This window comes from Siniperca chuatsi, linkage group LG7, assembly GCF_020085105.1.
Source record: "Siniperca chuatsi isolate FFG_IHB_CAS linkage group LG7, ASM2008510v1, whole genome shotgun sequence".
Classification (NCBI taxonomy): Eukaryota; Metazoa; Chordata; class Actinopteri; order Centrarchiformes; family Sinipercidae; genus Siniperca; species Siniperca chuatsi.
Genome location: NC_058048.1, coordinates 29,814,183 through 29,841,879, shown reverse-complemented (window position 1 = coordinate 29,841,879; position 27,697 = coordinate 29,814,183). Strand labels below are relative to the sequence as shown.

General features: G+C 41.3%; 2 protein-coding genes across 15 annotated transcripts in view; one reads left to right on the top strand and one right to left on the bottom strand.

The window, feature by feature from the left end:
- The window catches only part of si:cabz01090165.1 (uncharacterized protein LOC100333421 homolog), a 359,346-nt gene that overhangs the window by 233,017 nt on the left and 98,632 nt on the right, over window positions 1–27,697 (bottom strand). Inside the window, exon 1 of one of the 14 annotated variants that reach the window (XM_044202659.1) lies at window positions 6,525–6,545. The exons of the other annotated variants lie outside the window; for them this stretch is intronic. The gene's annotated coding sequence lies outside the window, so the exon portion shown is untranslated. Of the gene's footprint in view, window positions 1–6,524; window positions 6,546–27,697 lie in introns of those variants that run through there. 14 annotated transcript variants of the gene reach the window in all.
- On the top strand, window positions 23,362–24,465 carry LOC122879029 (octapeptide-repeat protein T2-like; the record flags this gene model as incomplete). The annotated part of the gene is made up of 1 exon (XM_044202667.1): window positions 23,362–24,465. A coding segment is annotated over one exon (750 nt), but the record flags the coding sequence as incomplete, so codon positions are not given.

Here is a 27,697-nt window from a genome sequence, read left to right as displayed (position 1 = left end):
AAAGCTATGCTTCCACTCAGTGCTACTCACCATCCTTTTGCTTCCTCATAAAACAGTTGCAAAGCTAATTTCAGTATTTTGAATCCAGCATCATTTACATCCATGTTTATTAGCTTCTTCTTCCCTGTCTTTGTTGGTGCATTGCAGCACATTACCACCACCTGTAGATCAGTGGAATAGTGCGACACCATTGGTAGGACTGTGTATTGCATGGCGTGCATGTGTGTCCTCGTGCGCATGCACAAGACAAACTAAACGGGGACCCACCCATAGAAAGACAGCTCCATAGCGCTACTAGAGGTGTAAAACTCCACAGGGAACCTTTAAAATGGCCATAAATTGACCTTATATCCCAATAATCAAGAAGCTGGTTTTCAAAAATCTATACAAAAGGAAATTCATTAAGATAATTCTCAAACACAAACATCTTATCAGCACACGGTGTGTCATGGTTCGATGCAGACCCATTATTGTTGATGTCCCCTGCAACATGCTAGCTCAGTTAGTTGACTGCCTACAGTCCTCTATTACTGTGTCAGTGCTAACAGCTGTGAACAGTAACACTGCAGCAGAGCACACTTACATCACACTATGGAGAAATGTTAATAACAGGCTCTTAGAAGCTGCCCATTGCCCTGTCATAGGTTGCTCCACAAGACCTGCTGGTAGCCTCCCACTGTCATCAGCGTCTTGTAGTTTCAACCAGATCGGACAAACATTTCACTTTAAAAAGAGTTCCTGAGCAGCAGATAGCGTCTTATGTTCATTTTAAATGGAGACTCTGCTGGGACAGAAGCTTACATTTGTCGATCATGGATATGACATACATCCTTTAAGTCTGTTTTAATCTGTGGATTGGTCATGCAATGTACTGAATATTTAATACAATCACAGCACTTTTACAGAATTTCAAAATAAAACAAGTCTGCAATTGACCTCAAAACATCCCTCCATTATCTATAATTCATATTCTCAAAACATTCTGCCATCGACAACAAATACAATCAAGTGAACTTCACAAAAAGGGCTTGTATCTAGTTCCTCCTTGAATCCTCCTGGTCTTAAAGTATTCAGGCATCCAAAATGCCTCCTTTTAAACCTTTTGTAGTTAAAGGACCTACCCGCTATATATTCACTTAATATAACATATAACATAAGACAATTTCAGTCAATCTCTTGAGGTTGTTTTTGTCTTACAAATACAGCATTTTCTTCCCCTTGTCTCCTATCTCCTCTGCTATCTCCTGTGTCCTCGTCTCCTAGCAGGGATTATCTATCCTCTGACTGTCTGCCTGCAGTCGGCTGTCAGCTCTGACTGATGGTCCAGCGTTTGATCCTGTCTGGGTTTGATTGCCAGGGTCTTGTTATCTGTCATCCCGGCGAAGGGGAAACTCAATCTCAGTTTTAGCCACAAAATGGTTTCCCTGAGCAACGCCCATCACTGTGGTAACAACACGGAAAGTGGCGCCTCTGTCGCTGCATTCAAGCCAATGACCTGGCATCTATCAGCGTCAGTCAGTGTCCGTGTGTGTTTGCGTGAAGATAGTGTAAGAGAGAAAGTGTGTGTACATGGAAGTGTGAGTGTGAGTTTGTGTAAGACAGATAGTGAGTGTGTATGTGCTTATGTCATTTATCAGTGTCAATGTCAAGGCGTGTTTACTTGATTAAGTGTGTGTGTGTGTGTGTGTGTGTGTGTGTGTGTGTGTAGAAGAGCTGTTGTGAGTGTGTTTGTGAGTGTACAATGAGATTGCATGTCTCTGTGCATGGATGGTTTTGTGTGTGACCCAGGATGTGTGCATGCTTGACATATGATATTACCGCGCTGGCGCACCGGTAATGATGCGTTTTACGCCAACCAGCAATGATTGGTTTGGTTTTAACTTTATTTGATTTGGTTTGCCAGAGTGGAAGCAGGGTGCAGCCCAGAGCCATGTAGAAATAAAGGTCCATTGGAGAGAATGTTTATTGTTGAGCATTTTACTGTTTATTTTGTGTTAATATGATTTGGCAACATTGTACGCAGTCATGCCAATAAAGCCACTTGAATTGAAATTGAAGAAAGTGCAGCTCTCTCTCTACATGGCTCTGGAGCAACCGTAGCGACGCAGTAGGCTACAGCAGCGAGGAGTAAAACCTAAGAAGCGTCCAAGAAAAGTTTCTGATGCTCCAGATAAAAGAAGAAACTTGGCATTCAGAGGAAGGATTACAGTCAAAAAAAGAAAGCGATCGACAGTGAGGACAAACAGGAATGACCATCGGTGTAGCTTCAGCTTTTCCTCGCTGAGAGACGGACTGAGGGCAGACACAGATGTCACGTTACTGCTCTTGGATTTGGAGAAGGCTAAGTAGCTATTACATTTACGCTCCCGAAATGATGGATTATTCTCTTGGAAGTGTGGGAATTTCTCAGTATTTTTGAAACTATTTCTGAACACGAGCCTGGGGTGAGCTCACTGTTGGCATACATCATAAGCACGCGTTGACAGTGTTTGTGTAATTACTCTCACTGCCAGATGGGGGAGACTAAAGTTTAGCCACAAGTCCAGCTTTAAGATGGAGGGTGAGAATGTTCTTACCTTAAGGTTAGGGAAAATCATTTAAAATCCCATTGTTAAGTTTTTCCTACACTCTAAGAGCAACTTCATACCACTATTTTTAGTTGTATTAGTATTTTAGTTGCCTAACCTAAACCGTAGTTTATTTGGCATTATCACAATCTGTCAACCTTAACCGTACCAAAGTTGCCACAGATATTGTAGAAATGTAGGATCATTTTTTAGATGTTGGCACTGAATGCTAAAAACAACATCATGAAAAGTAATCCAGGGATTGTGCAGAATCTTCCAATGTCAACCTTCTTTGGTTTCCAACTTGGTGTTAAGTTACTCTGAAGTTTGGGTGGAAAATGTCATTGCAAAGTTAGTCAGGGCAAAAGTTGTACATTTTGCCGTCACATTGCCTCCAGCCATGCCAAAATATCTGATCTTGCAAAAATAATATCCACTTCTTGTGACTACAGCATTATTAAACCTTTTTCTGGTTTTGTTTACACTGGCAGCACTTGGTTACGGTTTGGGAAAGATTATGGTCTGGTTTAATAAAGAAAAAGTATGCAGTGACTTGAGAAACTGTGTGTTTATTAATATTTAAAACGAAGCTTCTATCTTTCCCTAACTTTAACCAAAGAGCCTTTGTTGCTGAAAGCTAACCGCAGACGGGACTCAGGATGTGAACCCCACACTTTGGTGTCAAGGTCCTGTGCCTTGTACACCCACCATCCACCCTGGCCACCTCCCTGCGACTCCGGTGCAGTTCATAAATGTAGCGCTTCATTCAGCCAGAGATTACATTTTTCATCACAACTTAATTTTGAAAAAAATTATTTTTACAGGGTTGAAGAAAACTAATGCTAAGGCTAATCTAATAACAGGCCACAAGTGCTAGTAAGTTTCAAGATGTACCAGGTGCTAGGTACTATTTTGCCAGAAACATGGATCATTATATAATAAAAATTGAAAAGTGGCAACCAACAGACCCCACAAACTGTCGTCTGGACCCTCCTGCAGCGGTCTGGTGGTGATTTCCACCCTGACTGCACAACAAGCCTCCATTTTACTGCCTCCTCTGTATTATAACTAGACTTCAGTGCAGCGACACAGCTGGAGAGCAGGCCCAGACTGTGTTCCAGTGTGAATAATTTCTGTCCTCAGTAGGATCATGATGTTTTCTGGGTATAACTAATAACTCCATGTTTCTGCCCCCTGCTTTTCCTCTCCTTCCTTCACCACTCATCTTTCCTCACTGACTGCTCTTATTTCCAACCTACTAGTCTGTTTCTACATTTCCTACATCCGTCCCCCCTTTCGTTCTTTCTCCTATGTCCTCTTCCTATCCTTATATTCCTCATTGCATGTCTCTTACCCTTCCCCTCCCGATCCCCTCTCGCCCTCACACCTCTCCCCTCCCTCCCTCTCCCCCATGAGTTATAACAGATAAGTATGGAGCTATCTTAAGCTCTGTGCTTCTTCCTAGAAAGTAATTTGGCAGCGGGTCGCTAAGTCACCCCCAACTGTCACCCAGCAACTGCCTCTATCACCGGGCGGCCATATATCTCCACCTCCTAGTTTAATCCCTGTGCTGCCCGACGCACACACTAAAGAACACACCTGGCACAAACACATATTCGGAGTCGAAAAAGGTGCATACGTACAAAAATAAACACACAGAGGCAACAAAACACACAGAAACTTAATGAACAAGTTGAAATAAACAGGCAAACATACAGACGTATGAAGTTTATGTTATTCTAAACTCAAAGCTCCATTCAAAGACCCAGACAATCATCACAATCAAAGCACCAACACACACACACACACACACACACACACACACACACACACACACACACACACACAGGGGTTTTTCTCTCTGTGTCCTTTTATCAGTCCAGACAGACAGGGAGACAGCTACTGAGCTGCCACACTAGTATTAATGAGGTGTGTGTGGTGTGTGTGTACTGTTTTTATGCATTAGCATGAACATGCCTTATGTATCCCTATTCAATGTCGGTTTGTTCATGTATGTGTGTGTGTGTGTGTGTGTGTGTAGTTTCCAGCTGTACTGCAACTAATGTTAGCACAGCCAGCTTAGGGCTCAGGCATAAAGAACACAGCTGGGGAAGAAGAAAAGATAGGGATGAGGAGAAAGAAAAAAGAAAAGATGGAGAGAGAGAGATAAAGCAAGAACATGCACAAACAACAGACAGCAAGAAACAAACACAATGACGGGGGAGAAAGAAGATACTTTAAAAGACAGGAAGAAGCAGTGAAAGACAGATGCAGGTGGAGGTATAAAGCGAGGGAGGTCTACTTTAATGGACTATTCTGCATTCAGGTTGTTGCTGGAGGTTTTTGGAAAGCCCTGCACACTGTGTCTATTAGTCTAGTAAAAGGGCAAACACAACAGCAGCTATAATGCCTCGCCTCCGACTACACATCTCATTACATCGACCATTTTCAGGATGATTCTCGCCTGCTCAAAGCTTTTCCCCATGCTGTTAGACCGCAGGCAAACTCTGAAAACCAACTCAGCAGAAGTCTGTTGACTCTGTCCCACCTGACAGAGGCAGGACAGGACAGAGAGACAACTTTAACGCAGTATTTTAGCAGACAGGTTCACTACAGACACAGTAAGTACAGACTTTTAACCACAAGATCCATGTTCAATGTGTGAATGACAGTAGCTGTCCTAAAGTGTCCTCGAACAAGACGCTCAGTATCTACCGACAGCTGCTGTCTAGCTGAACTAGAGCAGAGTAGTGAAAAAAGGATTCACTCTGAGGAGTGCTGGTGGTTGACAGTGGTGCAAGATGCATATTATGTAACTGACGTTCCCAGTTCATTTCAAATTGTGTTCTTTGTCGCATATTATGACCGTCTCTTTGCTCTGGCCCTGTCTCCCTATACCTTTGGCTATTAAAAAAGTCACCACATTTCCTTTTTTTCTGCAGCAACACACTGGTGTTAAAGTGGAAAACCCATTCAAATTAAATTAAATGTCCCACAACTCACCATGCATTTATGCATAAAAGTAAAAAAATTAAAAAAAGACAACAGGCTTAAAGAAACACTCCAGGTTGCAGAGACGCATGTAAAGAAGCGAGACCATAAAGCTACACAAAGCAACAGCACCAGAATGCAACACAGGACTTTCAAAGACAGCATCACATCTGGGGAAGACAAGACTTTACTTTCAAATCTTAAACGTTCAAGTCCTACTTAAGAGATATTTCCCCACACAAACATTTACATTTTTACTACCACCAGCAGGTGAGAACTGTATTCTACCCTTTTTTGTTTTGTTCTATTTTCCCATGTTTTGTCTTCATCTGTGCTCTGTGAAGCATGCTTTAACTGTTGTTTTGATTATCAACTGTATGATTATGTTAAAGTTATGTCAAAGGCTGCTCACAGGACACGCTTAATGAACAGGGTTAAAGGTGAGTTACAGTCGCCTTTTTACAATTGGAGCAAACACAAGGAAGGAAAGTAAAACACTTTATTAAGATACAAAACTGATACAAACTGGGAAAACAAAAAACAAACAAACAAATAAAAGACTAAACTCTGACATGAAATGCAGAAAATACTGGACCAACACTAACACATTTAAGCAAAGAAACAGTGTAGCCTTATCAGCCTTAATTCTAAGGTATTTAACGAGGAGTACCAGTCACGTACCACCGAGAAAAAAAACCTAAACACAAATTAACACCTTCCTCTATCCATTTATCCTCTGCAGAAACCAAACCTGCTGCCAGCTGCTGCTGTCAGGAGAAACTACATGTGTAGTGGGACAGACTGCATGAAATCTGGATTCATCTAGAAAATACAGATAAAAACTTAAAACATAAAAGTCTCTGTGTTGTCTTGTCGTCTGCTGTGCTTTCAAGATACTTGACGACCGCTTTGCTGTCTGCCGTTTACATCGCTCCGATCAGAACACTGAACGACACCACCACCTACCAATTTCTCTAACTTTGGTTTTTGTCCGTCTCGTCCCCAGCCTCTCTCACCCATCCAGTTTCTCTCTTCCCCTCAGTGAGACACGTTTCCATCCAAATGCTGCATCAACTTGAACTGAAATTAGAAGCAGTCAGCAAAAATAAATGGGAATCAGTGTACTCATTGCTTTCATTGTTTCACAGATTTTCAACCAACAATACCTGGTTGTTTAGTAAACGAGGTCCCATTATGTTGTTGATGGCTCAGAAAAATAGAAAAATGGGCAGAAAATTCAAATGAGCTGCTGATTAGCATCCCTCTAAGAACAAAACGTTAAACTTAGTTTAACTGCAAATGTTACTTTTACAATCTTTCACTCAGAAATTTGTATTATTATTTAATTTCTCTTGTCACCTGTTTTTAATTACCAAATAAATGGACACATTTGCTGACTTTTAATAAAAACAAGAATGAGTCCTAATTATAATCTAAGTGGTGTATTTACAGTAAGTGCCTGGAAAAGTGCAACGCACAGAAGTAAATGGCTGCATTTATATAGTGCTTCATCCAAAGTGCTTTACAAGTTGCCTCTCATTCACCCATTCACACACACGGCAGCGAGCTACCAAGCAGTGTCTTGCCATTCGTTCCCAAGGACACTTAGACACCTAAGGACACCGGGGGATTGAACCACCAACCCTGTGATTAGTGGTCGCCCTGCCGAGTCACAGCCGCCCACAGCAGGGGTCCAGGTACAGTAGTCAGAATGTGCGGATCGGGGGACGCTCGCTGTGTCTGCATCACCTTGTCCCCCCCCCCCATCCTGTCGTCAGCATGTATCTCTTATCATGCTATGTGTTCAAGAAGCTAATTAGTTCGGTGATTGTTAGATTGTTAGCCGACAGCACTGGAATTGACTGGCGGTTTTCCAGACAGGCTTGTAAACACACACACACACACACACGCACACACGCACACACACACACACACACACACATGCACACGCACACACGCACACACACACGCACACACAGAGCAAGGAGAGCCATTTGAGGAACTACTGTAGAGGTCCTGCAGTGGCTATTCTTTTAAAGGAAGACGATGGAAGTGTGTGTGTGTGTGTGTGTGTGCGTGTGTGTGTGTGTGTGTGCGTGTGTGTGTCTGGTAGTACACAGTGTTGTTCTCTAGTATAATGACTTGCTGGATGCAGTGAGCTGCAGTCTTGGTGGTTTTGAAGCAGAGAAATGATGAGGCTCCTTCTGCGTTGAACACCAGTTTATATTTATATTTAGAGTTACAACAGAAACGCATGTTGTGCCGAGGCTAGAATGACTTCAGGTGAAGCTTTTCTTCATTTGTCAGATGCATTACTGTGGAACAAACCACATTCATGCTTTTATCTTTTACTCTTAACGAAGTTAATTAAGCTCTTTTGCAGTTAGTGACTTGAAAACAAATTACATACAAACAAAATCATCAAATAATCACAATTGTTTTTAAAGATTTTTAAAGTTAAAGTTTAGACTTGTGTTGCAATTCATTCGATTAGAACGTTAGCACTGGAAAGAGGTGAATAAGTACATTACACAATAAGGTGTTCTGAAAGATTAAAAGAACAGCTGTATTGTGTTGTTTTATATATCGGGATACTCAGTTAGTTACGGCATATATGAAATACGGGCGGTGACGTATCCATCGACCTGTCAGGGTGGGACGCCACAGGTGTGTTGGTTTACATAGGAAACAATAGGCATAGGTGTTTTGACGCGTGTCATACACTGCAGGTGTGGGTTGGCTTTTAAACCATGACCATTTAACACAGTCAATAAGAGCACCTGTGGGGTGTCCTGGTGGCCTAGTCGTCAAGATGCATACCATATAACCAAAACGTCCCTGCCATCATTCATTTTATCACCTGTGCTTCTCCTACTGGGACATGTCAAAATGTCTCTATGCCTACGGTTCAAGTTAGACTCGATCCTAATGGACATCTGCAAGCCAATCCAAAATGAGAATTTTCCATGGCCAAGATATAAAATGTAATAGTACCTACGAGTCTGCATTTTCTTAAATCACATCATGTGCTCTTATAACACACGAAGGAAGCGTTGCTGCTGTTTACCACTGTTTGGCGATTGACAGCATGTAGTTGCTCTGAAGTTCGGTGTATTTAGAAGAAGTATTCAACAAAACATTTGAGCACTGAAACCTGCTCTGGGTCAGAAAGAGGAATCAAACACAATCGCATTTGGAGGCTAATATTACCATCTTAGCAGCACCAATACAATACAATAACTCAGAGAGGAAAATACTCGTCTCATCACTATAAACCGCTGCATTTAACATCTCGATAAACCAAACTTTTTTTTTCTTTTTTTTAATAAAGCAGAATGGAAACACGAAATCCAGCCAATTTGGATTATGTTGGCGACAAAGTTAAGAAGCTCTTGCTGGACATTGTGTGCGAGCAGTATTCAACAATGTTTACCTGCCCATTTAATCAAAGTGTCACAGGTTTCCTGGCAAGGGACTGCTGTTAAGGCAAAGCTGTCCCCAATCCTTTTAGGGACAAATGAACCAGCAGGCGGGGGTGATTTATTGAGATGCTACTGATCCATGATTTTTTTCTTCTTTCTCTCTGCAGAGAGGTCAGAGGTCATGCTTCAGTATCCTTCCCAGGGACACTTCAGCAGGGATGAGACTGGACCCCCAGCTGAAGGATGTCCTCTGAGCTGGCTATGCCACAATGCTGGCGAGCTGCGTTCACTAATGTTTAATTTGCAGGCACAAATTTTGCAGCTAAATCAGATTTGACTTTGTGTGTTTGTGTGTGTGACATAGCAGGATTAAAGGCATCCTGGCAGCTCAGCATGCAACTACACCTTTCTCTAGCTCTTTCTTCTTTACATCACGCCTTACTCTTTACTATTCTGTAAAGCAGACGTGCCACTTTTTCAGCCAGGCTGTCCCGAGGTTTCAAACTACAGTTCTGGTCCTCATGAGGGCAGTGAAGCCTCCAGCCAGTAGAGAGATTAATTGCACTGCAGTGATCTATAACTTTTAGGTTGAGGTGTCATTGTGGTTTAAAAGTCAAAGCCACAGATCACCTGAGGTGTCACAAGTTTGAGTTCTGCTTGCAAGCTGTGTCACGTCTGATCGCTCCCATCTCTCTGTCATCTTTGCCATCACTTCGTTGTTTCTATTTACTGTACAGAAAACTAGAAACGATGCAAAATATATTTTAATAGCAATGATTTTTTAAATAACGATAGCAGAAGTAGAAAGACATGAGGAAAGGGAGACACTACTCAAGCAGTGGCTAAAATGGGCTAGTATTTGTGCACATGAATTACTATTAGAATTTAGTAATACAAATTATTGACTCATAATTTATTATTAATAATTATTGCACTAGTGAGGTGCTGACTACAGGACAAAAGTCAAAAATAAAGAAAAAGATGTGTCAAACACTCCTAGTCCCAGTGGAAAAACACTAACTTTATTCAATGTTTGGACCACAAGATCTTCCTCAGTGCATGGCGACGATACTAAAAAGACTTCAACAAAGCCAGTATTCAACGTGTAGCGTAGCCACTGGCCAGTGGCCACTTATCATTAAAGAGAGTAACAGGGCTTTCACAACAAAGCACAAAGATTCAAATCAAAAGTTGAACATTTAAGAGCAAATCCATTATTTCCAAAAGAGAGAGCAGCTGTGTGAGTTATATTAGCACACACTACGCTGCCGGGTTTTGTAGACAAAGTTGAACATTGACCCTAAATAAGCTGACCTCCGCAACGGGCATCCAAGGGGATTCTGGTATTGATAAGAGAGAGGCAGAAGTTAATTCTATCGTAGAGGAGAAGTTGATTTCATGATTCTCCAAATTCCCTGATTTATGTAACTCCAATCTCAAACCGCAGAACATGGCAGAACATATCAGGGAAGACGAGAATACCAGGGTCATTTAAATTCTGATTTGGTTTTTTTCTTAGCTGCTTTGCAAGATTATGTGTTCTTTATTTTGAGCTCTACCTTGCGCAGAATCTTCAGTCTTGCACATTTGGCCTGGAACCTCTAAGATGTCTAATGTTGTGTTACTTGACACAATGACAGTTACTATCAGAAACCAGACATGGCAAAACATCATTTGTCTGCTGCTATTTTCACATAATATTAATGTACAGTTCCATTTCATATTATGATTTCAGAAATTAATTGAAAAAAATAAACAATAACCCAAAGTAACTTAAAGCTCAGTTTCCATCTTTAGCTACTAGACTTCTCAGTTCACAGTTAACCATGTTATCCAACCAACCTGTTTATTAACCTCCTTATTAAATCCAAACATGTAAAATAATGCTTTATTAATGTGTTGTCAGCAGTTTAAATTAGATTGTGGATGTTCAGCAGTCTAGCGGCTCGCTGCAGGGCCACGGTGTAACAGCGTTAACAGTGTCCCCTGATGACAAACCAATTTATAAAATGCAAACATATCAGCAAGTGCAGACGGTTAATGTATTAGAGTATCTGTTGACCACAGGGCTGCGTTGTAATGGTGCTGTATTCATGAATGCAACTGATCTGAAAAGTTCCTCCTTTATTAAATTCTGTGTCCATTAGCGGGGCTGGAGAACTGTGGAAGGTCATTAAGGTTAGCAGGGAAGCCTAATGGTTAACTCCATGCTGCAACAGTCAAAATGTTCACTAAACTCCTTATTAAATCCGAACACATCTCATAATATAAGCCTGACACTGTGCGAGAGACATTTCTGCTCTGTCATCTACAGGTAGCAGTTGTAAAACTAAATAAATTTGACCTTTATGCTATAATCCTCCTTGTTAAACTCCAAAAGATCACTCGCTGGCTGAATCCATTATTGGTGTAAAAAAAAAAAAAAAAATAGAACATAATCATGTTCAGTAATGCAGCTGTTGCCACGGGGACACACACCTTTGCATTGATAAATCTTATTTTAGTCAAACTTGTGGAATGGATTTGCAGTTTCAACACGGAATATGTATCTACATAGCTGATATGCGGCCTCTACGCTCTGACCTCGTCAATCTTAGCCCGAAAGGACTCAGAGCCTACAGGTAGATGCTGGGCTGGAGGCGGGGCTTATAAAATCCTACATGTGCACAATTGTTGCAAAAGTGTTGCAAAACAATGGTAGAGCATGAGTGGGCCGTGGACGTCATCTTAAAATCAAAAAGAACTCGTACATTAAAAAAGAGCTTGTTCGTCAGTGCCTTCCAAAACTACCCGTAGGACTGTTCCAAAAACGACTCGTACTGTAAGAGGTTCTTGTTCTTCCACCTCTATGGTTACAGTCTGGTTAACTAAAGGCAACTAAAACTACATGGTTTAAAAGAAACCAACATCTGTTAGGAGGAGATGCTCTTCGACGTCACACACTTTGTATGCCAAACAATCAGACTTGTAGACTGGACTTACTTGAGACCTCACTGCCTGAAGATTTGTCTTGACTTGAGACTTCAAAGTTTTGACTCTCGACTGAAAAAAAACTAATCTAAGACAACAGGCAACCTTTAAATAGATGCAAAGGTTGAATAACAAAATATTAGGCATGCATGGTAAGAAAATAGCATTAATATATCCTTAAAAACAAATTTAGACCTGAAAGAACTGCATCCTGACTTGCAAACTGCTTATTAAGAAATAATCAATACAGTCTCCTTGAAATAAAAGGGAGCAAAGCGTGTGTTCGATGTCGTTTGCAGTGAGTAGAGTGTTAATAATGTTTGATTATCTGATGTGATGGACCATGTGCATGTGTGGCAGTTCAGTTCTACAGTTCTACGTTACAACAGGATTCGTATGATAAAATGACCTTGTTGACTGACCCAATAATAACTCCAAACATAACGCATACTGTAATATTGGGACTATCTTTCAGTTATTTGAGCTGGCAATATAGCCTTGCCATTAAATCTATAGGCCACAGACCCATGCTGTGTAATTATGTTAATATGTCATACATTATTAACATGCAATACAATTTATTGCTTGAGCATCCTGTTATCAGGTTCACAGATATCACTAACTGATTATGTGTGTGAGCTGAGCCAAAGAACAGCGGAATTTAATCTGGTTGAGCGGTGTAGCTGATAGCTGCTGCCAAACTAGGCTTCAGTGGCTTTAGATGATTTTTTTTTTATTTCTTATTTCAGTCCCTGGAATGGAACCAGTTGAGGGACTTGACGAAGATCGGCTCTCTGTTATCGTCCCACCTGCAGCAGTCTACCTTCAGATGAGTGTTTCTGTCCTCCAACGTTTCTTTGCCTTGAAAAGAAGAAGCGTGACCAGATGTAACAGTTAAAGTGAAACTCCACCAAAACAATCTATGTTTTTGGTATTAACCACTGACTCGGCCCCATGCAGCAATAAAGTATTATATATTGAACTTAGTTGTGTGATATCTGCAACACGGATGGACGTGATTAAAATGGCATTCATCTATCAGGCATGCAGATTAGAATAAATTACCTCACGGAACCAGGGCCATGTTTCCTTCAAAATATTTAGAGAGAATATACAATTTTTGTCTCTGTGTGTTTTTTATTCGTTCGTTATACTTGTGTGAGCAATTGTCCTGCTTGCAATTTATAGCACTTTTTCTAAAAGTATTTTTTCATCTTTCTACTCTTACCTGAAAATACTGTAAATAGTAAATAATAATTAGTGTGCTTTTGTATATTTTTACTTTCTTTTAAACTTTTGTGTTGTTGTACTCTTGAAAGAAAAGAATTGCTAAATTTATTTGCCATCTTAAATCACATCCAGAGAGTGACTTAAAATGACAATAAACTAGATACTGAAGCACCAGGAAAACACACTATAACTTCAAGAAAGGACGACATACAGTGTGAGGATGATATGAGGGATGTTTCATGGGGGTCTGTGCATCACTTGGAGATTAACAGGTAGCTGGAAGGTAAAGTAGTAACAGTGTGGTGAAGCAGTTTGGCTGCAGGCATGGCCTCTATTCTCCTTCCAAGCTCCCTGGAGGCCATAGTATGGTTTGCCAACTTCTAGCATTACACACATGACTGAGTTCGGCCAAACATATCATACATACTTACACCGCACAGCAGCGACTGCCAAATCTGCTACTTCTGCTCTACCTGCCACCTTGGCATCTAACAAGCCTATGTGGACGTTTTAATGTTCTATTCACAAAATCTGGTTCGATGGTAGAAGTGAAAGGTGAAATTACACACAGTGGCTGGTGCAAAAAGCAAAAAAAGAACCAGGACCAGCCATTTTTTTCCTTTTCCTTATGATCAACTATTTCAAAGGGTTTGAAGCAATGGCATCCATAACCTTATGAGATATCTTGCTGACAGACAGGCAAAAAGATGCCAGCGTTCATCGCCGATGGCTGACCTCCATCAACCACTGAGCTCTCTACCATCGTAACATCGTGATTTAAAAGCACCCCCCCCAGTATCAAATGATAAAACAAAGAGGACCACATGGCAGATAATGTGTGGTTTGCTAACAGTGTTGTGGAGTGAATAATGAGAAGGGAGACCACTTGTTGGAAATATACAGCAGCTTATTTGCAATAAAGTGACTAACAAGTTAGCAGAAGTACAGTGGCCTGACACATTATGAAGCCACAGCAGCTCAGCTCTGCACTGTACTGAGATTTTATACTACTGGAAGTTTGTTTGTATTGTTACAATCTTTTCACAGTAAAATGTCCTTTTATGACTTTCTGCTGGAGTCAAGGGAGCTGAATGGCTTGACACGATTACTTGGTCAGACATAGTTTGAAAAAAGTCTTAATTTATTCAGAATTCATAGCAAATTTGTCCTACTTAAGATAGTCAAGAACTACCCCCATTTTACACAGACATCGATTTGGCTCTGTTGCTGCTGGCTTAACGGCGGAAAAACAATTCCCCCCATTCTGTGTTTGTACATTTTATACAGAACGGTGAGGATAACGGCGCAACATTCCCGCCTTGAACAGGCTATATAAAAGGGGCTTAAGATGGGTGGCGCTGAGGAGGCTGGGCTAAATTAGCTACAGAACACCACCATTGTTTACTTCCTTGTTATTTCCTTTTGTATTTTTTATGCCGTCTTACATCACCATGTTGAATAGTTACATGTTAAAAGTGTTATTGGCTATGTAATCTTTGAAGCATGCTTTTTTTTCTCAGATGAAAAGGTTCTTGTTTGCTGTGGAGCATGTAAAGAGGATTTGGTTAAGGATCAGAGAAAAGGCAAGGCACTGACTGCAGTCATGTTAGACAGACAGGGAGGATGAGAGAGACTCAAAGAAAGAGTGTGAGAGAGGCAGGAATAACTTACACACACTGGTCTTCTTCGAGTGTTACGTCCAGTTCAAACAACCAAATTGGTGCTGTCTCCGGACTCACTGCCTCTTGTAACTCCCACCTCTGCTCTGCACAACACCCCTACACCTTATAGCAGTCAGAGGGCATGGTCGAACTACAACTAAAGGACAAAGGGACACTCTTTAACATCAGCAAGTTCACATTTTGTGCAGAAAACAGACGGCAGAAAGAGAAGGCCATCGATGTAAAACTGGAACAGCCGTCCCTGATCGGAGAGGAGGGACTGCGACACCCCTTATCAGCTACTTCCACTGCTGTCCTGACATTTTACCCTGCCAGTTTCACAGGAAATCTGATTTCCAGCTAAACAGCAGCCAAGGCTGCAGTGACCACTCCATCCTGAAGACTAAATTCAGGGAAAAAAGGCTGAAACTTGTCAGCAAAGTTTACTGATGTCAATACGTAGGATGTCTGAGTGGGGATGTTTTCTAGCAGTAGAAATGCAGCTTTAAAATGGAAATATCAGAATGCTACTTGCAACAGCAAGAGAAAAATGTTGACATATTTGTAGGACAAAGACACACCAGCTGTATTTTTTTACATTGAGGCAACTCAGCTTGACTGTGGGGAGGAGACAGAACACAAAGCAATATTTCCTGTGTCCAATTCAGACGCTTTGTGAACCCAATCATGCACCACGACCCCCCTCCTAAGACTTCTCGCTGCAGTCACTGCATTCTGTTTAGTGGTGGGGGGTTTGCTATAACCATGTCTGAACTGAACATATACTTATAGTTAGATCTGAATGGATTAGCTGATTAATGGAGCAACAAAAAGTTAAGTGGCACCTCCAAGTCTCTCCAGATTTGCTGTTTTTCTCAGTTTTATATCAAATGTAAGTTAAACACGCTTAACTCGCCTACCAGCTTGTAAAACAATTTCTTATGGTACAATCTTAGAATCCTTCTCAGATCAAAATGTTGATAAGTATTTTTACATGTGCATTAACATCGTGGTTATTATAGAGAATGTGGAACTCCCTGGTGATATTTTGTGCATGTACATATATCCTAGTTTCAGAAACCTGGATAAGCTCTTTTTGCAGTTTTGAGAAACCCAATTTAAACACCTTATCCAGACTTCTGATCACTGTCCGACGCGTGCAGGTACGTCGTCAATACAAGTTGCGTAGCAGTAAGTAAAATAAAATTGTTATCTTATTCCCAGTATGATGAGAAAGGATAAGAGATAAGACACAGAACTGGAATACTAGCGTGCATGCAAACATACTTCATTGTGAAACCACTATCTCATTGTTATTCTGTAAAATTGTGTTTACGTGATCTAGAATTTGCAGCTCTTTCTGTTATTTTTCCACTTCGTATCAGGTCCTTTGAACCATTTACATCTGATGCTGTTTTTCAGAGAATGGGACTCGATTCCTCTCTGCTCTGCCTCGAGGAATAAAGAGATAAATTGAGGCTGAGCTCCAGTGATGAATAGGTGTCATGTCCAGGGGCTGTGCAGGTACACCTAAGCTGCTTCAAGCCACACAAACATGAGATAAGCTGCTGGCCTACACGTCACCTCAGCTGAGGCTTAATTCATAAATTTACTTCTTATGGCAGCACTAACCTGAAGGGAAGAGGAGAGAGCCTGTGAGATGTTCAAATCCTGAACTAGATGGATTAAGTGGATCAGAAGTCTGCTGCCCTCCTTAAAGGAAGGAAAAACCCTTGTCTCACTGTTAACATCAGCCTGTGATCTTCACAGCACTCCACAAATTTGTATCGAACTGTTAATGTTTTAGACAATTCCAGAAGTAAGTCTCAGAAAACATGTTGTCATTCAGCTAGACACGAGAACTGTGAACAATAATATAATACAACCGTTTTGTCACAATAACATGAGAAGAGAATGGGACGGTAGGGAGATGAAGAGACAGGTATGTTGTTCAAGTGTTCTACAGAGAAGATAAGCAATCCTATTAAATCCACACCAACTCTATATTTTAAAATGCATCCCACTAAAGATGAAAGGAAAGAGGAATACCTGTGTTTATGGTGAAATGACACATCTCTCAAGTCATCTGAGAGGATTTCCTCTTTTATTCTGCATCCATGAGACAGGATAGATCATGGGAGTTTATGGTTCCTTTGTTAATCAGACTACAGTAACACAGATCCACTATTTTAACTAGATGGGAAGTCAGAACACAACTAAAATCTAAAACTTGGGAGTATCCTAATATTTCTAAAGTTGGTTCTGTTATTTGTCCCAGTATAAAACAGTGATGTTGGTGTTGGTGGTGCGGTTTCAAGGCTGCCCAGTCAGCAGCAGGATCCAGTCACTAACAGATTCCCAATAAAGGTGTGTGTCATCTGACAAAAGACTTCTGTGAAGGGTGGTTCTGTGTATTATTGCTCCTCGCTCAAGCAGAAATAGGAGCATTGAAATGTCCTTCGAGTCGGCGGAGCAGATTGATTTGAGTTACGTTAGGATGGAGGAACAATAAAATAAGGGTATCCAAAGCACCACAGCTATAGCAATCTGATTAATTCATGTAAGGGTGGACAATATGGACACAATCTTTATCAGGGTTTTATATCATGACAGCAATATACAGTATATTGTGATATAGTACATTTTCTGTATATTCAGCTGCGAAACTTTATATGTAAATGTGTATATAGAATAACCTGATGGGAGTGTTTTTAATTCAGCGAATAATCTAATACAAATGCAAAATATCATCTCACAGTGTATATCACCTGCAACTAAATACATGCATTAGCTAAATATGTGTTCACACTTCATAAAGGGGAGCCCTGAATATCACGTAGTGATGCCTGCTGGAGATCTGAGCTCCTGGAGCGAGCCAGAATGTGCTGTAGTAGTATGCGAGTACTATTCACTATGTGTACAGAAGTTCTGCCTCTGTGATTTCCTGCCAGGCTGTTCAGTACGCCTCCAAACGTCCACAACGCCTCCACCTTGTTTATGAAACAGTGAAAATCCAACACTGCTCCAGGAGTTCACTGTCTGCAGCTCTGCTCTCTGCTCTTCACTCTTCCATTTCACCATAATGACAACAGCAACACAGCAGAGCGTGACATGAGGAAGAAAACCCTTCTGAGCCATTAAGCGATAGACACAGACAGTGGAGTGTTTACAGTGAGCTGGCCTCTTTCTGCTCTTCAGCTCTTCAATTTCATCCACTTTCCGCTGTCTTTTTTCCTCCCTTCCCCTCGTTCTCTCGAACACTTCATATCTTTCTCTCACCACTCTGCTGTCTGCTTCCATCTGGGTTTCTCCATCGCTCATCTCAGTCTCTGTTTAGGCCCTAGTCCTGTCTCTCATTGTCCACTTTCCTATGCTCTCTCTTTCAGAACCTTCTTTTTATTCCCCCCTCTTCAACCTGCTCTTCATTTCAGGGGCTCTCTTTTCCCTACAACTCTCTCCTTTTCTGTGTCCATGTAAGGAGAAACATCTCTGCCAGTGGTGGAAGAAGTACTCAGATATTTTACTTAGAGTAAAAGTAGCAATACCACAATGGAAAAAGTACATAAGTATTAGCAGCAAATTGTACTTAAAGTATCAAAAGAGTACTCATTGTGGAAAAAGGCCCCATTCAAAGTGTCACTTTAATTTTTATTTATTATTGGAATTGTATTCCTGATTCATAGAGCTAATTTTAACAACTGTACAACAATGCATCCTTTTATAAACTGATCATATGTTTGACATAAAATCTTGATATGAAAAGTAGCTAGTAACTTTAGCTGTCAGACAAATGTAGTGGAGTAAAAAGTACAATATATCCCTCTGAATTGCAGTGGAGTAGAAGTATAAAGTAGAATTAAATGGACACACTCAAGTAAAGTACCTCAAATCTGTACTTAAGTACAGTACTTGAGTACTTAGTTACATTCTATCACTATCTCTGCAGTATCAAAATACGCACTGAAACAAGTGGAAAATGTTCACACAGCACCTAAACATACTTGGTGTAAATATATGGTGCACCTTTCTGTTTTCACCTGATTTTACAGGTGCAAAACAATTAAACACTACTTTTTAGCAACGTACTGGTTTTGATTTTTCTTTATACCCAACCTATATTGGGATTTGACTTCCAAAGCTTAGGCAAGACTGGCCTCCGAAGAAGAACAACCGCATCAGTCGTTTCAGCCAGTGCCCCAACACGACATGTGACACAGTCCTCTAGGTTCCGCAGTAATTATGAAGGGAGCAAACAATGAAGTCAGGTGACGTTATTAAAGAGTGACAAAGAGCACGTAGGGAGGACGTCGGGGTCGATGGACGAGTCAATAAAACAGATTTCATCGTATCGGACTTTAAAACGGCAGACTGCTGATTGTTCCATCTTAACCATGTGTTTACTATTGTCTCCATTTGATCCCAAACCATGATGTTTCTCTAAACTTAACCAAGTCAACTTTGTACCTAAACCTAACCAAACCTTAACCATAGTGTTGTCACATCATAAAATGCATCTATTTTTCAACAGTGTTTTGTAACGGTTCTGGAAGGCACAGACAAATGATGTCGTCCTGCACGCAGGGGCATCCGATCAGAAAACGCTGCTATGTGTCATTCTTGAGGGCATGGACGAACAACGTATTTTGTCTTTTAATTTGGAGGCCCATTTCCTGACACAATACTTCAGGGGTAAGACCTGAAACTGCATGAGATATCAGTTTTTATCTACAGCAGTTTCTAACGCTAAGATAAGATTTGACAACTCAGGAAAGTTAGCGCTGGAAAGCACAGTATTTGTATTTGGAAATCCTTTTTGATGGGAAAAAAGTTCTGTTGTCAGTTCTTCTTTTTGTAGCAAAACTGTCAAACATGTCATTAAAGACAGGTACCGTCAGCAAATTGACTCCCGTCCGTGCGTGAGTGGGCTTTCACTCTTCATCGTCTGTTAGAATGACAACAACCAAAACTATTCTATAACCATTTGTCATGAGGAAATTAGGATAAATGGTAGGCCTATTTCACCAGTCCTTGTATCACCTGTACTCTCTGCCCCACCTTTCCTCCCTCTCTCCCCCTCCTCCAGCCTGTGCAGTGTCATCCATCCTGTATATTTAAGGTGGACAATTTCAGGGGGCTATTAGGATGAAGAGGCAGAGCCTGAATGCAAGTCAATCCTGACATTAAGGTAATTCATCACACTATTGATGCTTCACGCTTGCCATATTCTGCATGCTGGACCTGCGATTCTGTTAAAGTGTGTGTATGAGAGACAAATAGAGTGTGTGTGTGTGTGTGTGTGTGTGTGTGTGCAGCTCCAGGCTCGCGGGCTAATATTGCTTCATAACAGACTATTTTCCATGCCACATTACCCCTCCATCCCTCCCCCCTCCATCCTCTCTGCCTGTCTTGTCTCAGGCCCAGTATAATAAAAAACCCAGCATGCCATGGGCCAGCGCTGCCATTGCGACTGTTTGTTGAGCTTGGCTGATCGATAGAGGCTGTGAATATTTTCCACTCATCTCTGTCCTGTTGTACAGAGCCATCGATCCGGCCTCAACAACGCGCCTCCGAAGATACGAAGGTGAGCGTGAAGACGGACAGGAAGTCAGGCAGGTGGCTCTTCAAAACATCCTGGAATGCCAAAGAGCGAAACCCATTTCACCTCTGCGGTTCGATCGGTCGATTGCTCACTTTATATGTTCGTGACAGCAGGGAATAGGAGAGAATGTCTCCGCTCGGAGGCGAGAAGAAAAACGAGGAGAAGACAATGTCAAAACATCAGCGCCTGACGTGCAGCTGGTGTGCAAAGCATCCATAACTGAGGCATATACAGTATATTAGAAAGGCTGTTCAAAAAAAGGTCACAAGTTCAAACTGCAAGAACGAATGTGTTCACCAGAAATATCACATCTTGTCAGTATGAGCAAGGCATCAGCTCACGTGCTGTCTCTCTTGACATGAGTGTGTCGGGTAAATGCCTTCGTGTGAAACCGACGGTTTTTGCTTGGTTTTCAAAGCATACAAGACTCTAGCCGTCAGAACACCTCGTAGCTAGATATGCTTGATATTATTTTCAGGATAGGTTGTGCTACTGAGAGATTTAGAACTGGAACTGCACATGTTCTACAGATTTTATTAGAGATGTATTTCATATCGCATGGTTATAATTTATATGCAACTTTTATTAATTTTGTTGTTTTTCTGCTTGTATGCCCAAAGGTTTTCAACAAACAACAAATATCTGTATATGAATGGAGAGAGGAGAGTGTCGGTGTTATTTATATAGATATAAGAGCCATGTTTGTGGGAAATTCTATAATTGAGTCTTAGGTCTGTCATAAAAATGTTATTTTCATGTACAATTGGCTTGCTCAATTCATAGAGACTCAATTATAATCTATTATAATAGTTTTATGAACGTGTCTACCAACTACCGAAGTCTAAACATGATCATTCTGAGTCAAGATCTGGAGGTCATTTTATGATGTCTAAATGTATTGAAGGACATTTATCCTCTGGAGACATCTGAGAAGCACTACTGCCTATAAGAGTATGCTGCACTGATTCCAGACGCATGCATCTGATGGCTGCGTGTGCTCGGGTTTGACTGACTTGTGCCACTGAGAAGAAGGGGTGTGATGTTTGACACAATAGCATCAAACAGGAGCTATGAAATTAAGGGGTTAAAGTGGGGAGCTTATGCAAATAATGCATTAGTCCCGAACCTCAGCATTCCATCAAACAAACATACTCACAACAAAGTTTAACTTGTCTGAAGTTTGAGCTGAAAATTCATTGGAGACTTTTCTTTCTCCACTTCTTCATGGTTTGGATAATGTGGAGGAACACAACGACAAAAGAAAGGAAAGAGAAATTGCACAAAAACAACAAATTCCGACTGAAATTGCAGCGTTTGAGTCATACAGGATTAGTAATATCAGGGGGCTCTGTCTTCAGCAGAATGTGGAAGGCAATTTGCACTTTTACTTTACAAATTACAGACGCTGCAGATTTGTTGAAATCACTGGCACTTTCCGCAATTATTACAAATCACCGGATGTCCCCTGGTAGTATTAGAGCTGAGTGAACAAGTTATAGGAGAATAAATGCTGAATTTCTGAGGATTTAAATCAAGAAAGAGAAAAATAGTAGATGCTTTTGCAACACTGAAAATGAACTGTGAATCAGTGACTTTATATCCTGCACAGGCACCATTGTCTGATGTACTTTTGTACTGTCAGTCATTTCTTTTGTCCATTTGCTGGTAAATACCACTATTTTTTATTCTTTTTCAGATGAGATGATGTGTATTTCATTTCAGAATAAAATGGTGCCATTTCTCTATAATACCTCAGTGAAATTTCTCTGGCTGTAGTTGAGTAGAGTTCCTTCAAAGATCACGAGCCCCCCACCTGAGCTGTGATGCATTTAAGCTTCCGGTGTCTCTCTGTGGTCGAGCGTTTGTTGTCAGTGAACTTTGTGTAGTTATTAAAGTTAGATCACGCGGATAAAGGTTGTCCTCTCGCTCGACCTCTGCCTCTCTTCCCAGAGACAAAGGGCTTATTTTTAGCTTCATCGTGAGCAGACTCTTTCACGCAGATGTACGCCGACAGCACAGAGGCAAACGTACACAAAGATGTCGTTTTGTGCGTGACAAAAATGATTCACACACAGAAAGAAGTGTACACATTCACTCCCATGCACGTCTCCTATGTCAACACACACAGGGTCTGAATCATTTAAGAGACATGGAGGTGTGTGCGGAGTCTTTTCTTTCCACCCCTCTCATCTTATTGCTGACCTTTTAAGGAGAGACAGGAAGACAAGTTTAAAAAGGCTAAAACTGCAGCAAACCTTCACCTTACTAATTAGACCTGCAGCTGCAGATATGCATCAAAGATGAGGAAGAAAGGTTTGTTTATACAATATATACACCATCACTAAGATGCACTCGGTGTTTACTTACCATCCAAGAGGTGGGGAGGGAGGGAGGTATAACAGAACAGACAGCGGGGGGTGAATTTAAGAACTGGGGGAGCAGGGAGGAGCTTATTTTGTGCAGTTTCCAAATACAGGCAGATATTGCTTCAGATATGTTCATGTAGGTGAAGATGAAGAATCAGCTTGATACACATGATGAAATGTTGGTTTAATCACTCAGAATGAACCAGACACACTGTAACAGTCAGGTCATTAACTTGCAGCTGGTTCATGTGATGGAGCCGATACGTTATATCAGTACTGACAGAGAAAGATAACAGGGGATGAGCAAAAAAAGGAAGCAAGTATAAGAAATACTGTGAACCAAAGCCTCAACTGGAAAGGAGGTCTGGGCCAGCCCCCCCAGAGAGACAGAGAGAGAGAGACAGAGACAGAGAGAGAGAGAGAGACAGAGAGAGAGAGAGACAGACAGACAGAGAGAGAGACAGAGAGACAGAGACAGAGACAGAGAGAGACAGACAGAGAGAGAGAGACAGACAGAGAGAGAGACAGACAGACAGAGAGACAGAGACAGAGAGAGAGAGAGAGAGAGAGAGAGAGAGAGAGAGAGAGAGAGAGAGAGAGACAGAGAGAGAGAGAGAGAGAGAGAGAGAGAGAGAGAGAGAGAGAGAGAGAGAGAGAGAGAGAGAGAGAGAGAGAGGCAGACAGAGAGAGAGAGAGAGAGAGAGAGACAGAGAGAGAGAGAGAGAGAGAGAGAGAGACAGAGAGAGAGAGAGAGAGAGAGAGAGAGAGAGAGAGAGACAGAGAGAGAGAGAGAGAGAGAGAGAGAGAGAGAGAGAGAGAGAGAGAGAGAGAGAGAGAGAGAGAGAGAGAGAGAGAGAGAGAGAGAGAGAGAGAGAGAGAGAGAGAGAGAGAGAGAGAGAGAGAGAGAGAGAGAGAGAGAGAGAGAGAGAGAGAGAGAGAGAGAGAGAGAGAGAGAGAGAGAGAGAGAGAGAGAGAGAGAGAGAGACAGAGAGAGAGAGAGAGAGAGAGAGAGAGAGAGAGAGAGAGAGAGAGAGAGAGAGAGAGAGAGAGAGAGAGAGAGAGAGAGAGACAGAGAGAGAGAGAGACAGACAGAGAGAGAGAGAGAGAGACAGAGAGAGAGAGAGAGAGAGAGAGAGAGAGAGACAGAGAGAGAGAGAGAGAGAGAGAGACAGAGACAGAGAGAGACAGAGAGAGACAGAGAGAGACAGACAGAGACAGACAGAGAGACAGAGAGAAACACAAGGGGGGAGCGCGTCACACTGCTGCCTTCTGTCTTTGACCCCCGCCTGCCTCACCATCCTGTGAGCCTGGTGTACTTTGATTTTTGCTAATAAATCATTGAACTGATGCTGTCTGCCGGCTTCTGCCTGCATTTGGGTCCTAACCCTGTTCTGCTCACACCAGTCAGCATTAGCAACACTGTTAGCATTAGGGTGGTGTCAGTACAAGTGTAACTGAATCAACAGTAAGCTGATGGAGAAGCAAAGTGTGGGAATCATTAAAAGTCTAATAGTGCCTAACAGCTCCATTGGATCAAGGGTCCTTAACCTTTTACAGGCAGGAAACTCCCTGAGCTACACTCCGGCTCATTAAAACATATTACTTCTTCACAGCTGAATGCAAACCAAACAAGAAGGTCAAACTACCAAACATCTCATTAACAACGTGACATTTAAAAAACAAAAAAAAAAAAAGGTCTCACCCCGACAGCCAGAGTCATTGAAACACACTACTTCAGTTTAACTGCAAACCAAATCAAGAAGCCCAAACTATAGAATTATTATTTTATTATTTATTATTATTATTAGTTATCATGATGGTGAGCTCAGAAACTTCTGGAGCCAAAAAAAAAAAAAGACTACTACTCTAGACTGAGTAAATTAAACTAAATGGGTTTTAATTTAGTTACAGTGTTTGAGTCTCACCTTAGAAACAGGCTTAGCAAAAATGTCCGCTGTAATGTCACGATTCAACTGAACTTGGCTTATAAGTCTTATTAACAAAATTCACAAATACTTGCTAATCAAATGTGTCGAAATAAATTGATAAAATACTGGTGTCTACATATGCATTTGAATTAAATGCTGACATTAAATGTCAGTTTATGCACAAATATAACGAATATCTCGGTTTTTTGTCTATTTCTAATTTTGTGTTTGTTTCTTTACTTCTCATAAGAAACTTATACTTAATTCTGTCTGACTGATTATCAGCTGCTCCAACAAGAAACTTCCTACTATGGACAAAAAACTGAAAGCAAAATCCACAAGCCTCTGCTCTGCGAAATCAATTTCACTTCAATTCATCTCCATTAAATCCTCACGTTTTGTGGCATGCCGACAAATGGCAGACCAGGGAGCGCAGATTAGAACCACAATCCCCCTGCATGACGAGTCCAGCACTGCACAGCAAAAAGGGATGAGATGATGACGATCATTTCCCAGTCACATCTCAGATGGGTAATAGTTTGGGTATTGTAGTGTCAGTCTTAAAATGCCAGAGAAAACATTTGGTTCAGGTGACATTTCTCTACTAACAGCTTACACCAAACGACTTTTCAAGCAATTTGACTGTCGCAGACAAATTTCCAAATGTCGGAATAAAATCGGGAGAGTTTTGCAAGAGTTACGGTCCCGCCGTCGATTGTTTGGTGTAAGGTGGATCTCGTCTTGACGTTCCGATAAAATCCAACATGTTTAATGTTATCAGAAGTTTTAATTCTTGGCTCATGCAAAAAGTGCACTCCAATGTCAACAACCAATAGGTGCGCTCTCTCCAGCACCAAACAGGAAGCAGCAAACTGGCTAAATAGTAACAGTCAAACATGACGTGATAGAGTGGAGAGGGAAAAACAGTTGACAGAAATTACTGCAGCCCTCGAAATCCCCAGTGAGTGTGCTACAGCTAGCCAGCTAACCGCTGTCCCGGAATGGGGCTATTTGCAAGCTAACGTTTTGCTATTAGCCTCTGAGCTAACCGTACATTTCAGCTGAAGATTGTTAGCTTCAATCAAATATGGCTGCAGTGCTCAATCTCTCCATTTCTCTCAGAGGCCTTCAAAACAAGTCGGTCCATGTTTAATGTTACAATCTATTGGAAAACTCTGAATAGCAGGAGTAACTTAAGTTAGCCCTCCAATCCTGGTATTACATCCATGTAATTAAAACAGGCGTGCAGCGTTGAGGGTAACGTGACGTCTTTCAGCACCACGGATGCTGTGACAGAAGCGGCTACTTCCCCCCTAAAATGGCGGTTAGTGCGGTTCGTTCCAACTCTGATATAGATCAAACAACCGGACCGAGACGTTTCCAAGCACATATGTTAGCATTATTTCAAAATCTAAACTACTACTAAGTCCATCTGCTGATCCTGAAATCTGTAGGAAGCAATCTTAGAATTTGTCTGTGCAAGCAATGTATATTTATATAATATATATAAATAATAAATAAATAAAATCTAATAAAGTCTTTTCAAAGTCTTCTGATATACGGTGGGCATGAAATAGCCTTATTTCTTCAGGCTAAACCAATCTGCTGACTAATGAAGCCAGTGTGACAGTGTATTCTGATGTTCTGTAACGTTTCTCCTACTAACATCCTATTTCACTTTCTCCCTTTATGTCTTACTTTCTAACTTTTTATGTCTTTCCCAGCGACCACTTTCAACTCCTGTGTGACTGCTCTTCCATATTATATCCTTTACGCTCCTCATTCAACTCTTCTTCTGCCTTCATCTGTCTCACTTTCTTTCTACTTCCAACTCAGTGCAGATTTTTCAATCTTTAAAGCAGCATTAATGCAGTCAAACCCATCCTTTTCTCTTCCAGTTCATCTTGTAATTGATACATAGTCTTCTACTCATATGTATGACTGATATTGACATTTTATTGCCCCAGAGAAAACTATCCGGACCTTAACTGCCAGCAAATCTAAATGAATTATGAATATTACATTTCGAAACTTTGAGAAGTTCAATATGATTAGACTGAGGTATTGAGGTGAGAATATTATATAAATATCTCAGAACTGTCTCCATATGGTTTCAATACAGCATTATTACCTGAAGGACATTCGGCGCTGTGATGACGGTATGACAGTGATGAATAAAGGTATGAGTACTATCAGCGGGAGTGAAGTACCTCTAATCACAGCACTGAATGTACTCTCAGAAACTATGCCCTGCAGGTAAAGAACACGGTCAGTGTTAGAACAGCTTTTACACAACAGTTAACAACAGTGGATGTACTGTCTGAAGTCAGTGTTCTTGTAATGTTGAAAAATACAAATGAATCGTAAGAATCAGCTTCATCAGTGCCGTTGCTGCAGTGCAGATGTCTGGAGTATTACACCTGGTTGTTTTCACTTTTAAGAGAACAATGCATTCACTGACTTCGCTGCATGGATTACACAACACGTCCTCACACCTAAACCACAGAATGGGTTGTTTTACCAATGACTCCCAAAACGACACATGACCGTTTGAGAGTACCACCTACAGGCGTACCGGACCTTCGTCGTCATGGTTACGTAGGTTGACGTATGTCACATGACTTACAAAATGGTCGCAGTTTGGTTAGGTTTAGACACCCAAACTACCTAAGTTTAGGAAAAGATCATGGTTTGGGTTAAAATAAGTATGTTACGTACGTAAGTAAGTCACGTGACGTTACTTAAGTCAGCGTAGACTGTCGGTGTCGCACAGGACACGAGCAGCGGTTTCCTGGGTGAAAGTCCCGTGTCTGATCCATCCAACCAGCCAGGCCTCCTCCTTATGCAGACTTTGTCGCACTTTATACTACCTCACCGGACTTCCTCTTTTGCTCTCGTCATAATTACTACGGCCACTCGAGGTCGCCGCCTAAAAATCAATGTAAATATGGGTCGTAATAAGC